General features: G+C 35.9%; 1 protein-coding gene and 1 pseudogene across 8 annotated transcripts in view; both read left to right on the forward strand.

Annotated features, from left to right (window-relative positions):
* The window catches only part of UHRF1BP1L (UHRF1 binding protein 1 like), a 106792-nt gene that overhangs the window by 27905 nt on the left and 64170 nt on the right, over window positions 1-14717 (forward strand). For 7 of the 8 annotated variants that reach the window (XM_029955657.1, XM_029955658.1, XM_029955660.1 and 4 more), the window contains one exon: window positions 13394-13556. In XM_029955657.1, the coding sequence (XP_029811517.1) occupies window positions 13394-13556 (163 nt within the window). Of the gene's footprint in view, window positions 1-8795; window positions 8919-13393; window positions 13557-14717 lie in introns of those variants that run through there. The other variant, XM_029955662.1, reaches the window with a different exon arrangement.
* Window positions 5091-5565, forward strand: LOC115305422 (annotated as a pseudogene).

Genomic DNA, 14717 nt, shown 5'->3' on the forward strand with positions numbered 1-14717 from the left:
TAAGATTTCTTTGTAGTGTAGATACAAGTCCTTTTTCAAACACATTTCATAAATATTTTCTCCCTCTCTGTGGCTTCTTCTTTAGTAACAGTGTTTTTGATGGGTGGATGTTTTTAATTTTGATAAAACATAATGTATTGTTTTGCTTTTATGATTTGTGCATGTTTTTGTTATGTTAAAAAAATCTTTGGCAGGCTCAAGATCACCAAGTTTTTCTACTTTATTTTCTTACAGCAGTTTCATAGATTCAGTTCTTAGATTTTGGTCTGTGACGTGGTTATATTTAAATGTTTGTTTATGGTGTGAGGAAAGTATCAAGGTTCTTTTTCTTTTGGCAGTGGCTGTACAGTTGTTCCAACACAGTGTATTGAAAATACTTTTTCTCATTGATTTGCTTTTGCATGTGTGTTGAAAATCCCCTTACTATAAATTTGGTTCTGTTTCAGGACTCTCTTTTATTCTGTTGTTCATTTGTCTATCCTTACACCGATCTCAGACTACCTTGAATGCTGTAGTTTTTTGTTATTTTTTTAAAGTTAGCTCTTTGCCCAATGTAGGGTATTAACTCATGACCCCCGAGATCAAGAATTGCATGCTTTACTGACTGAGCCAGCCGTATGCTCCAGTATAGCTTTTAAAGAAGTCTTGAAATTGGTAGTATAAAGTCTCCAACTCTGTTCATCCTTTTTAAAGTTAGTTTGACATTCTACATCTTACATATTTATATAAATTTCAGAATCAGCCTGTTTCTACCAAAAAGCCTTCTGGGCATTTTGCTTGGGTCTGTAAATCTGAGGAAATTTGACATCTTGAAATATTGAGTCTTTTGATCTACCTATGTGCTTATTTCTCCATTTATTTATGTCTTTTAAAATTTCAGAACATTTTGTAGTTTTCAGTATATAGGTCTGATATACCTTTTGTCAGAATTATTGCTAAAAATTTCATACTTGCCATATTAATGTAAGTGGTACTTTAATATTTTCAGTTTCTGATTGCTGTTAGCATATGAAAATATGTCTTTTTAGTGGAACACACATATAACAAAAATAGATAAGCCTTCTATATGCACCTTAATGACCTTTTTAAATAAGATTTTTATTTTGGAATACTCTCAGGTTTATAGGAAAGTGGTAAAGCTCTAATGACTCATGAAAATCTTTAGAGAGCATAAACCCAAAGCATAACAGAAAAATTCTTATTAAAGCTATGAGAAGCCTAATAAAAATCTTTGCTGCAGGTCTCTCAACAACTATTACTTCTTTTTTTTTTTTAATATTTTTTATGTTTTATTTATTTTTGAGAGAGAGAGAGAGAGAGAGAGAGAGAGAGAGAGAGAGAGACAGCATGAGCAGGGGACGGACAGAAAGAGAGAGGGACACACAGGATCCAAAGACAGGCTCCAGGCTCTGAGCTAGCTGTTAGCATAGAACCCGACGTGGTGCTCAAACCCACAAACCATGATATCATGACCTGAGCCGAAGTCGGATGCACAATTGACTGAGTCACCCAGGCGCCCCATATTACTTCTTGATTCATAAAAATTTTCAGAATTTCTTATATGCAGATTTTTGGCATTAGGAACTTAGCAGAGAACATTGCAGGGGAATAAATGGCTGCCTCGGGACTGCTGCCCAGAATAAATATTTACAAACCTGCCAACCTGGCCTGACAGATTTTCTGTGGTTGTGTAAAACAAGTTTTTAAGACGTAGCTATTCATGGCCTATTTAAAAAAAAAATGAAAAGGACAGGATTCAGTAGCATTGGAGTCCATCTCTATTATTAATATGTTACATTAGTATGGTACATTTGTCTCAATTAATGAACCAATATTTATAAATTATTATTAAGTGTAGCTTATACTGTATTTGAATTTTCTTAATTTTTATCTAACATCCATTTTTTATTCCAAGATAGCATTGTGAACATCACATCATGTTTAGTGATTATGTTGTTTTAGACTCCTCCTGGGTGTGATGGTGTTTCACACTGTATGTTTCTCACACTTTCCTTCATTTTGGTGGTCTTGAGAGTTTTTAGTAATTAATGGTTAGTAATTTTGTTCAGTGTCAATATTTGTGTAATGTTTTTTCTCATTAATAGAATGGGTTATCGGTTTTTTGGCAAAAATATTGCAGGAAAAATGCCACCCTAAAAATTTTTTTTACTTTATTTTTTTATAATTTTTTTGTTTTATTTATTTTTGAGAATGAGAGAGACAGAGCACGAGTGGGGGAGGGGCAGAGAGATAGGGAGACAAAGCATCGGAGGCAGGCTCCAGACTCTGAGCTGTCAGCACAGAACCCGATGCAGGGCTCAAACCCATGAACCATGAGATCATGACCTGAGCTGAAGTCGGACACCTGTGCTACCCAGGCGCCCCTGGAAAAATGCCATTTTTATTATGTCATATTAAAAATACATACTATCAACATGTCATATTGTTGATGCTGGCCTTTGTCAGATTCTCCACTATAAAGTTACTCTTTTGCTCACTTTCATACTGTATACTTTGGAAAGAAAAACAGCCATATACTGTCGTGTCCCGCTCCGGCCTGCGGGGCTAGGTTCTTTTCTGAGGGAGGGAGAGAAAAAGGGGCGACGGCAGAGGGAGACGCAGAGAGTAAAGACACGACTCAGGGTTTTCGGGTCAGGCGAAAGAGAGAGTTTATTGAGAAAACTGTTCCTTATAAAGCCTTCAAGGCGGGGTGGGGGGGGGGGGACAAGGCAGCTGACCCAGGTCAGTTGCTAGGAAACAGGGTCAAGGGATTAAGACTGGAGTAAAAAAGGAACCGGACTAAAGTGTTTTAGCACAGCGCCTGAGGGGCTGATACCTCCCTGCCTGCAGGCGGTTGACCTTTGGTCTTTTGGCTTCTCTGACAGGGAGTGGCGCCCCCCTGCCTATGTTGCAACTCCCTTCAGGGAGTGACGAATCCTGCTAGCAAATGGCCAAGGGCTGAGATCTTTGCCGCTCCCCACAATACACAAAAGGAGTGAAGGTTTATGTTAGACTTCTCTGATACTGGAATAGAGAAAACATATTTGGAAGTTTTCCTTGTGGGAGATTTACTCTTTTCTCCCAGTTATTTATTCAGTCATGTATTTATGTCTATGTGGACTCATGTATATTTATTTTATATTTTGAGTTTTAATCTAATAATTTATTTTACTGACCAAATTGTCCAAGCTGTAGCCATTGGGAGTTCATTCTTTCACTTGGTTCCTATGATCCTTCAATTAATTTATCGTTTTCTTAGTTTTGAGTAGAGTCATCTTTATGTCTGCGTGATGAAGTCCATGGACCATGGAAGGATGTAATTAATTGCAGATTAATAACTTAATGTTCCTAGCTAAAGGACTTGATAGTCTGTCAGATTTTGGGATGTCTCTCCAGGCACATCCTCTCTTGTATGACCTTAACATGTAGTCTTAAGGTACTTTGTTTTCTAGAAATACTGTTTTGAATAAAATCAAGCAAAAGCTAGTAAATTTGCTTAAACATAGATACTGGTTTTTAATAGTTCTTCAATACAGCGATAATGTAATCCTTGTAGGGAAGCACAGTGTTGGATACCAGCTAGTGATTTCTCTTACTAGTTTATTTCATAGATCTTAGTAAGGTGCAGTTTAGGAGATTGGAACAATGATGGGAGAAGAATCTTTATGGTACCTTTAAAGACTTTTTTTTAAATATATTTTTTTAACTACTTATTTTTGAGAGGGAGAGAGGGTGTGCACGCGAGCGGGAAGGGCAGAGTGAGAGGGAGATAGGATCCAAAGTGGGCTGTGTGCTGACAGCAGAGAGCCCAGTGACGCAAGTTTGAAGTCACAAACCGTGAGATCACGACCTGAGCTAAAGTTGCACGCATGACAGACTGAGCCACCCAGGCGCCTTTATGGTGCCTTTAAGTTCTAAATTACGGAATCTATGTTTTTCTGTCAGTTGTATTCCTTTATTATAATCATCTTGATACTAAGATAGTGTTTTAGTTTCAAATTTCTGAAGGAAAGAATCTCAGTAAACAGCCTAGATGCCTTTTCAACTTCTAGATCAATTAGCTGTACCCACAGAAGTATGTTAAAAAATGTCTTAGGTGTGCACCTTTCTCCTGTGTTTATAACCTTTCTCTGGGAAGATAGAATCACTGGTAGCTGGGCAGCCACCCCAAGAGGTGTTTGTTTATTAAAAACAATTTAATTACGTTAAATGACAGTATTGAAAATCAAATTATAATATTGAAGTTTATTTTCTGGATGGTTTAAAAATTAATCCTTTTTCCTTATGTAAGGGCCCAATTTGAGTGTTAAACTCTGAGTGTTAGACTTAGAACCTTAACCGCTATTTCTTGCTTCTGTAAACAACCGCTTGCTGACTATAGATAAGAAAATAGGCCACCCATTGACCACTGACCCTAGTTCAATCAGGCCGAACCAGAAAAATTTCCCCTAAGCAGGGGCGGGCGGCATCCCCCTCTACCCCCTCCCTATCACCAACGCCGACGCCCCACCATCCATGATGCCCGCTGCCCCGCTGCCCCCTGATTAAGACTTTGGGGTGCCAGTCACACGCCCAAAAGCCTCTGGTTTGCCCTAGATTACTCCTGTACCCCTCCCCAAATTGGCCATAAAAACCTTGCTTGTTGTTTGCTGGGGGTTCTTCTCCTCTGCCCCTGCATGGGTTACGAGTTGAACCCCAGCGCGCTGGTTTGGCAATAAACCCTCGTGTGATTGCATCAAGAGCTGTTTCTCTCGATTGCTTGGGGTGATCGTCATCTTCCTCGGAAGGGTAAGAGAGGCCTTCTCCTCTTCGGGGCCTAGGTAGTTTGGACTTTCTTTCTCTTTCCCTTTCACTTAAGGCTGTAGTTCTCATTACCTTTTTTTGGATCTAAAAGCCTCCTTTGAACATATGATAAAATATCTTGGACCCCTTGAAGTCAATCCAAGAACTTCAGATTACAAGTTTCATAATCAGATAATTTAACATGCATTGTTAATTTCCCTGTAAAATCTATCTGTTCATGCTGTAGCATGAAATATCGCAGAACAGAAATAATTATTTCTGCTCTCTTTGCCGCATCTACTGCGAGAATGAAGACCATTCTCAGCAGTCAGACTTCCGACATTCCAGGAAATGTCAACATCACTCAGAAGGGATACACTGTTACTGTAAAGAGCCCCAGAGGAACTCTGTGAAGGGACTTTTTAGTAACATCAGTGTAGAACTCAGTCTTGGAAAGAAAAAGAAGAGGCTCCTAGTTGACAGATGGTGGGGAAATAGAAGGGAACTGACTATTGTTTGCACTATCTATAGTCATGTACATAACATGATCAAGGGCGTTACACCGGGTTTCCATTACATCTACAGATGAGGCCAGGTGTTGCTTGTGCTGTATCCCAAGCCCAGAAAGATGAGTTAATTCTTGCAGGAAATAACACTGAACTTGTATCAAACTCAGCAGCTGTGATTCAGCAAGCCACAACAGTTACACACTAAGGATATCAGAAAATTTTTGGATAGTATCTATGTTTCTGAAAAGGAACAGTTCAGCAGGCTGATGAATAAGGTTTAGTTTTCCAGCTACAGAAACAGCAAAATGCTGGGTGGTTTTTCAGACTTTTTGTGATATTTTATTTTAAATTTTTTTAACGTTTATTCATTTTTGAGAGATGGAGAGCATGTGGGGAAGGGGCAGCGAGAGAGGGAGACAGAATCCAAAGCAGACACCAGGCTCTGAGCTGTCAGTGCAGAGCCCAATGCAGGGCTCAAACTCCCGGGACTATGAGATCATGACCTGAGCAGAAGTCGGATGCTTAACTGACAGTCACCCAAGTGCCACTTATTTGTGATATTTTAAAGATGCAGTAAAAGCTGTATTGATTTGGGGCTTTTTCTTAAACCAATAATCATTTTCAACTATTTGGCAGGTAAACCATTCAGAAGTAAAAAAAGAAAGAAAGCAAAAAAGTGGGGAACATCTGCGTGGCTCAGTTGGTTATGTGTCTGACTTCAGCTCAGGTCACGATCTCATGGTTAATGGGTTTGTGACCCATGTTGGGCTCTGTGCTGACAACTTGGAGCCTGGAGCCTGCTTTAGAGTCTGTGTTTCCCTCTTTCTCTGCTCTTTTCCTGCTTGTTCTCTCTCTCTCTCTCTCTCTCTCTCTCTCTCTCTCTCTCTCTCAAAAATAAACATTAAATTTTTTTTTAAAAATGATTATTTCTTGTTACAACTGTTACTTGAGAATAACAGATATTGATGTGAATCTTAAATAACATGTACAATAACAGGAACCATAAACAATGTCAGGTCAAAGTGAATAGTAGATTTACTGATGAGGTTTGAAAGGAATGTCCCAGAGTTTTAGTATATGATTGCAAAGAGGTAGGTGTAGAAGAAGATCGATAACTGGGTCAGAAAATGGTTTATAAACTATGATGAGATTCTTTTGAGCTCTAAGATTTTATGATTCTTCATCCCAAATATTGTATTTAACCTGGAGGTGGTGCATTTCAGAAATCTGTTTCAGGTTGCATTAGCAAATGAAACAACTTCATGATGTAGCTGTAGAATGGATCTGATGAAACATCAAATAAACCAGGACTAAAATTTATATTAACATTTATGCTTTTATAGTAAATTTGTGCTTTTTGATTTATGATATATTGCATGCTAGTGTTTTATCAAGCCAAAAAAAGTTTTTGAAAAATTGTCACTATTCGTCATATAAAGGTTTCTATGTTCATAATCCTATTTAACCTGTGTCTTTGTATTAATAATAACTAACACTCCCTGAATTTTCCTATGTATTAGGGACATTTCCTATAGCATTTTACATATTTTAACTCAGTTAATCCACAAAACAGCCCCATGAAAGCAACTATTATTGTTATTTCCATTTCACAGATAAGGAAACTAAAACATAGAGAGGTTGTATAGTAAGTGGCATTTTTATTTTTACAGAGCTGGAATTATTGACTTTTTGTGCATTTATCTTAAGCAAATTATAAATCTTTGATTATGGACTTACTTTGTTTTGCCATAAATGTGCATTTAGCACAGTGCTTTGCATGTAATAAAATTCATAATCTAAATTAAACGCATTCTTTCCATTTGCCTGGGAATTTTATTTCTCTAGTTAGCTATTTTTATTGTTACTACTGAAAAAACTAGTAAATGTATTTTCATGCATTAAGTGTAATTAAAGGAAAATTTGGATAAAGTGGAAGCCTGTTTTCATATTTTAATTATGTTCTTAAATTGGTACATCATCAAAAATAAGCATTAAAATTAACCAATAAAATATACACATTTGCATTAAAATTTATTTCATGGTAGGCTTGAGGAAGGTCCGACTCTTGACTTTGGTTCAGGTCATGATCTCACAGTTCATGGGATCTAGCCTGGCATCAGGCTCTGCACTGATAGTCTGGACCCTGCTTGGAATTCTCTCTCTCTGCCCCTGCCCCGCTCACGCACACACTCTATCTCTCACATATTAAAAACACTTATTTCGGGGGATACGAATGTTACAGTGAAGGACACACGTTTATTTTAAAATCAACCTTTTTGCCTGCCATAATAATGTACATAGTGGTGAAACTGTGTTTCTGAATTTGAAAAATAAAAACAACCAGTAAGAGTTGTGCCCTTTTCATGACTTTCTTATGTGCTGTTATGGCTTTGATATATTCAGATCAATCAGCTTTCTCCTTTATTCTCGTTTTGAGACTTTGTTAACATCTATATTGGACTCTCTTCATCTTCAATCAATAAGTTAGTCAGTAGTTTAATTCATTGGCTTAAATTTCTGCCATATGTTTTAAAGTTCGGTTTTAAAATGTTTATATAACTGTTTAGAGCTTTAAATGGTTCTTTAGTGAGCAGTAGTGGTTTATTTCAGATAAGAGTTTATTCTCTTTAGGACCAGGCCCTTCTCAATCATGCTATTCGGTAGAGTAATACAATTATCTGGGGATTTCAGATGGCAATTTAGTTCGAAGGGTTATAGCAACATTTGGAAAAAGCATTGGTAGAAAAATACCTCTTCCATGCCTTAATACTCTGGTGAATTTTCATCTTTTTGTTCACCTAGTATATACACTTAATGAAAGTCTCCTTTTCCTTCATTAATTAAATTATGACAAATGTTGCTGAAGAATCATTCTTCTGTTTATGTTTTTGGAAGAAACATATTAATACATGGGAAACATTTGTGCAAAATTAAAATATATGTAAATTAAAGCCTAATATATGAGTAATGGAAGATAAATAATTTAATATATACACTGCTTACCCAATATAGGGAATTAGCTTTTTAATAGCTGTGAATGTAAGTTACCAATATATCTTCTGATTTCCATTTAAAACAGTTCAGTAGATGAGCAATATCAATATGTTTTCAAGATTAACTCTATTGCTGGGCTATTTTGAAGTATTATTTGGATAAACATGAACTTTTGATATTGGTTCAGTTAAAACTATAATCAGTGTGTTCATAATTTAAATAGAAAGAGGGAAGGAAAAAGAGAACTCTTATTATTTGGATATCTGTTTTGTACCAGATGCTTTCCATATTATCTTAAATCCTCACCAAAATTGTGTGAGGTTGGTGTTATTTTCCCCATTTTATAGATGAGCAAACTGAGGCAGAGAGGTATTACAGTAAGTAGCTAAACAAGAATTCAGACTTACTTGTCTGACTTTAAAGCCCATACTCTTTGCAGATGTTGTCCCTTTAGTATGTGTTAATGACATGTATTTTAATCTTGTCATCTTTCACTTTTACTCTTGTCAGGTCTGCCTTTTGCAATTCTGATGAACTTTTGTCTTTGTAAAAATGAGATATACTCCTTATTAGAACATTTAAGCATTTAGAAAAGTATAAAGATGAAGAAATCTCAAATCTTACCAACCAAAGGTACTTTTGATATTTGACATTTTATAATGTCATAATGTGTAATTGAAATCATAATGTGTAATTTTGAACCTTGAATTTTCCCCATAATGATACAGGCATTTTCTTTATATGGTTGCTAACACATATTACTTGATATTTATGTAGCATGATATATTATATGTAAAGGGATTATTCCCCATTGGGCATTTAAGTGCTTTCACATTTTTCCTTTTGTAAATACCACTGAGATCAAGAACATTCTTGTACATAATCAGTCAGGATGTTCATTGATTTCTCCACTAACCCTCCCACATGCACACACACACACACACACCCATGTATCCCATCATGCCCACCACTAAGGATGTAGAATCAAATCTGTGTTCATGAATTACTCACATAGTCTTTGTCCATCTGTCCCTCTGTCCTTCCTTTCTTCCTATCTCCCCCCTGAATATGCTTATAGTATTTTTGAAGTACAATTACATTCATTTGTTTTAGTTTCCTTTCAATTTTAGATGCTTTCCTTCTTCTCATTGTTTCTCATTTTGTTTTTTACATATGTAGAGTATTAACATGCTTTCCAAAGTCAAAACTTTGGAAAAAACCAACCCCTCATCTGCTTACATCTACTCAGGATTTTGCTCTAGCAATTGTCTGTCTTTACTTTACTATCTGTAGTTTTCTTTTTTCTGCATCATTATCACCAGCATAAAAACTTACTGAAACTTACTCTTACCTTAATAAAAAATAAAACCTGGTTATAACCTGGTTCCTTTCCTTCCTCACTGATTCTTCTTTTTTTAATCTCCTTTATTGGTTTCTTTCACATTTCCTTGGCCTCTTTAGTGGTCTCTGACCACAGTCTTTGAGCCATTTGATTTTCTGTGTTCATCTTGTGACCACAAATATCACCTATAACGTTGGTGATTACCAAATTTATGTCTGCAGCTACAGAAAGAGATTTGAATATCTAACTACATAATTGGTATCTCTTATTGGATATCTGTTATCTTTTAATTAATCTGTGCAAAGCCTAAATTCTGATCCTTAATCCCAAACTTATTTTTCCCTCTTTTTCTTTGCCCTGAAAAATGACAACTCTATTCTTCCATTTACTCAGACTAAAAATGTTGGAGTCATCCTTGACTTCATTCTGTATGATCAATAACTGTTGGATTTCCCTTTAGGATATATCTAGATTATTCCCTTTCTTCCACTTTCTACTCTTCTTTCTTGATTCAAGGCAATATCTTCTCTTACCTGGATTATCACAGTAACCTCCTATCTGGGCTGCCTGCTTCTGACCATGTCCACCCTTTCATATATTCTCAATGGAGTGAACCTTAAAAAGTAAAGTTTTCTTTTCTAGGGGCACCTGGGTGGCTCAGTTAATTGAGCATCTGACTTTGGCTCAGGTCATGATCTAATGGTTTGTGAACTCGAGTCCCGTGTCAGGCTTTGTGCTGACAGGTCAAAGCCTGGAGCCTGCTTTGGATTCTGTGTCTGCCTCTCTTTCTGTCCTTCCCCTGCTTGTACTCTGTCTCTCTGTCTCTCTCTCAAATAAATAAACATAAAAAAAAATTTTTTTTTAAGTTTCCTATTTTAGTGAAAACCATCTCCAATCACTTTCATTTTTATTCAGGGTAAAAACCAGAGTTCTTAGAGTGGCATTAAAGGGCCCCACGTGATTTGGCCCCTGTTATTTCTCTAACTTACTCCGTCTCCTTTTAGTCTTGCCTCTTTGTTCATTTCCTCCAGCCACATTGTCCTTCTTGCTATTCTGCAGACATGCAAAGCATGTTCCCACCTCGGGTTTTTACCTTTGCTTTTCCTTGGCCTAGAGCATCCTTTCCTTTAGATATTTGTATGGCTAGCTCCCTCCTTCACTTCCTTCAGATCTTTGCCCAAGTGTCATCTTTTCACTGAGGTTTTTCCTGTCCACCCCCTGAAAAATTAAAAGGTCCTGTGCTTGCCTCTGCTATCTTAATTTTGCTTTGTTTTTTCCCTCTATAGTCAGAATCTGGCTTACTATATATTTAACTTGTTTTTTAATTCTTTTCAGGGCCCAACCCCCTTAAGTTCCATGAAGGCAGACTTTTATCTGTTTCTGTTTTTTTTCCATTGTCATATCTCATTTCATTTATAGGTATCAATTAAAATATATTGAGTGAATGAATGAGTGAAATGGTTAAAGCCTTATAGAATCAAGTCCCTTCATTGTCCTTTCAGATTTATCTTTTGCTCTTCTGGCCCTCTTGTTACACTGCACATGCTGATCTTTTTTCAGTTCTATTTTATACCATGCTCCCTCCTTCCTGAGAACCTTTCTTTGTATGTTTTATTCTACTTGGAATACTCTTTCTTCTCTGACTCCCTTCTTTTCCTTGCCTAGTTAACTTCCACTCATTCTGAGATACCAGCTCAAAAGTCCCTGTTTTCAGAGAAGCTCTAGATTAAGACCCTGTACTGGATTCTCTCTTAGTGATGCTTTTTGGTCTTCTGTCTACCAGCTAAACTGAGAACTGCGCAAAGGCAAGGGCTTCTTGAGTGTACTCGCTGTCAGTAATGTGTCTGAATAGTAAATTCTCAGTAAGTAGTTATGGAATACTCCCGTCAAGCTCTAATAGTCTGCTTTGAGGTTGTGGTGGGCCGTTAGGGGTGGGAGCCTAACAGGAAATGTCGTAGCATTAAACCAAACATGACTGGTGGAAAGTGTAATATAACTTAGCATCACTGGTCAAATATGCGTTAAATATGAATTCTGCGTTTCTCAGTTGACCTTCTGTGAGAAAATATAAATCCAGATAAAATACAGCTCACGAAATTCTAGTTTAGAGCCAATGGGAAGCATGTGTATGTTGATAGATATTCTTGTTGATGTGTAGGGCATAACCAGTATCTTTCGTTCCTTTAATATTTAGTTTCAAAAAACAGTAGAAGACTGGCTAGTAACTCTTGTTACCTGGTAGCTAATAGTGTCAGAAGTTTCATTTTTGAAAAAAGTACTTCCTGGGAAGTTAGCAGTTTTTCATTTTTTTAGGATTGTTTGATTTATTTACTTTTTCATTTGAACAGTTTTTATTTAAAGTTGAATATAAGATTATTTTATTCCTGCATTTTCTCAATTGCTTCTTCCTTATATTTGCCCGTTTCCTCTCCTATTTGGTGAGATTTGGATTTATGTTCAAGGATCTTTTTGCGGTCTTTTTCTAGTTTCAGTCTAGTAATAACCATCTTGCCAGGATGAATGCCCACATGGACAGTTGTGCCATTCACCTTTTGTCACAGTACTTGTTTAGTGTAGTTGACCTGGACAACTTTGCCAATATGCTGACATTTGTAGTGTCCATGCACAACCTGTAATTCATCATCCTTTCAGATGGGCATTGTACTTCTGTCTCAGCTCTCTTATTTTTAGTGATCATCATTATTAGTTGAGATATTGGGCAGATAGGTTAGTTTCTCATTATGTTTACTCATCTCAACAGTGGAAATAAAAATAGTATTGACCCTAATGGGTTATCGTGGGAATTAGATGAAGTACTAATGCTTAGAAATGAAGAACCTGGTACACAGGAAACTCTTGGAAAATGTCCAATATTATTTAATCTTTTATTGTTACTGCCAATCCTTCTTCTTAAGTTTAAAAATTTTCATTGTTCATCATCGAGATTTTGTGTTCTTTAGTTAGAATTTAGGGTCTACTCTCCCATGGAACTTTTGGCACTTTATTAAGCACTTTATACTTCATTTATCTAAACTCCTACAGAAAGGATAAATGGTATTTGTATAGCCAATTTGGGATTATAAATAATTGGTATTTTTAAGTGTCACATAGAAAACCCTGAAATTGGCTGCCACGTTGCATGATCCTCTTCCTCATAGACCTTTTAGAAAAAGATTTGTGTACTCTGATATATTCTTGAATGATCTGGGTTAGTTCCTAAGGCTGAGAATCTCTGGATGATTCTAAAAGGAGTACTGATAACCTTTGGTGCTGGTCTTGAGAGGATGAATGGTGGTAGCTGCTATTGCTACTTCTAAAGGGTTTTTTTTTAACCTCTCTGTAGGCCGGTTAATAGAATAGGAATATCCCTTTCTGCAAGGTGGTCTATAGCAAAGTGAATATAATGTGATATGGGATGGCTTTGAGCTATCCCCACTGCCTCGCATTGTACCTGGAAATAGTGGATGCTACTTAAATATTCATAAATTTGAAAGGCAGGAAGAACCAGAATTTGATTGTGTATGGGAATATGACATTCAAAGGTATGCTGAGAACACTGTAGGCTTTGTGTAAGAGAGCTATGGATAAGAGATCAAAACAATAATAACAAACTGCATCAAAAAGCATGGATTAAAGTAGAGCTTCTCACTGCAGTTTTATGTTTCTTTGTGCTGCTATTACATTTTTAATGCTCTGTATATTTGCAAGAATGACTGGGGTACAATAACTGACACTAAAATAAATGCCAATATGTATTCTCTTTCAGATTTACTAAAAATTTATCTCCTGACAAGATAAATCTGAGTACCCTCAAAGGAGAAGGTGAACTGAAGAATTTGGAGCTGGATGAAGAGGTGCTCCAGAATATGTTGGATTTGCCAACATGGCTTGCTATCAACAAAGTTTTTTGTAATAAAGCATCTATTAGGGTGAGATTTTGATATCTGTGGAAAGCATTTTCTATTTGCATTTTTTATTTCATTCCCATCTCTTAAAATAAGTATCTTGTTGTAGATCTATAAAAAAGCATTTATATTACCATAATTTAAAAAGACAAATAACTGTGTCAAAATAATTGCATGAATGTGTGTCTGGTGAACTTAATTAAAGTTATATACTAATGTATTAGTAATTTATAGTTATTATTTAAAGTTTAATCTTAATATTTAAATAAAATTACTGATAGTTTATTAATAAAATAATTGACTAAATTTGGCACATATTCAAAGATATTTTTTCATAGTATTTGTTATTAATTGGGATAATTTAAGTTTGTCATAAGTAAACACAATTTCAATGAAGATGTGAAGATACAAATCCTTATCTTATTCTGTACATTATACTTTTATTTGAAATTTTCTTTTCCTCATTTGTTCCTGGAGGACTTTTAAGTTTATTATTTCTTCTTCTTCTTATTCCTCCTTATTAAAATTTATTCCTACTTACCTTTGACTTTAATCATATATTACTTTTTGCTTTTAAAGATCAGGTGTTTTGAGAGCCTACTCAGTAGAAATACTGCATGGGTATTCTGTTTCATAAAATTAAATTGGACTCCAAAGAAAAGATTCTGGAAAGAATCCTATATCCTTTGATGGTCACCTTTAATTTTTGTTATATTCTCCTTAAACCCAAATATCTATAAAGATGTGACTTTTTAGTGTGAGGCATGCTTGGACATTAGTTATTTGGTATTGCCTATATTTTACATAAATAGCCTTGTTTTTGTGTTTTTCCTGAGTTCTACAAAAATATTGGTCAGAATTTTATTTTCTTTTATTTATAATGTTTTAAAAAGATTTTATTTAAGTAATCTCCACACCCGGCATGGGTCCCAAACTCATGATTCTGAAATCAAAAGTCAAATGCTCTTCTGACTGAGCCATCCAGGTCAGAATTTTAGAATTGAAAAAAACTGTTAAATGAACAAAACACTGATCATGCTTTCCTGGGAAATCTTTATTTAAATTATGAAATTAAGGGGTGCCTGGCTGGCTCAGTCTTATTTTAAAAGATAATCAAGAAAATATGATTAGTAGTCTTTCCCTATACAAAACAGGCACATCTGATTTTAAGAGTCTGAATGAATT

The sequence above is a fragment of the Suricata suricatta genome, chromosome 10 (assembly GCF_006229205.1).
Source record: "Suricata suricatta isolate VVHF042 chromosome 10, meerkat_22Aug2017_6uvM2_HiC, whole genome shotgun sequence".
Taxonomy (NCBI): Eukaryota; Metazoa; Chordata; class Mammalia; order Carnivora; family Herpestidae; genus Suricata; species Suricata suricatta.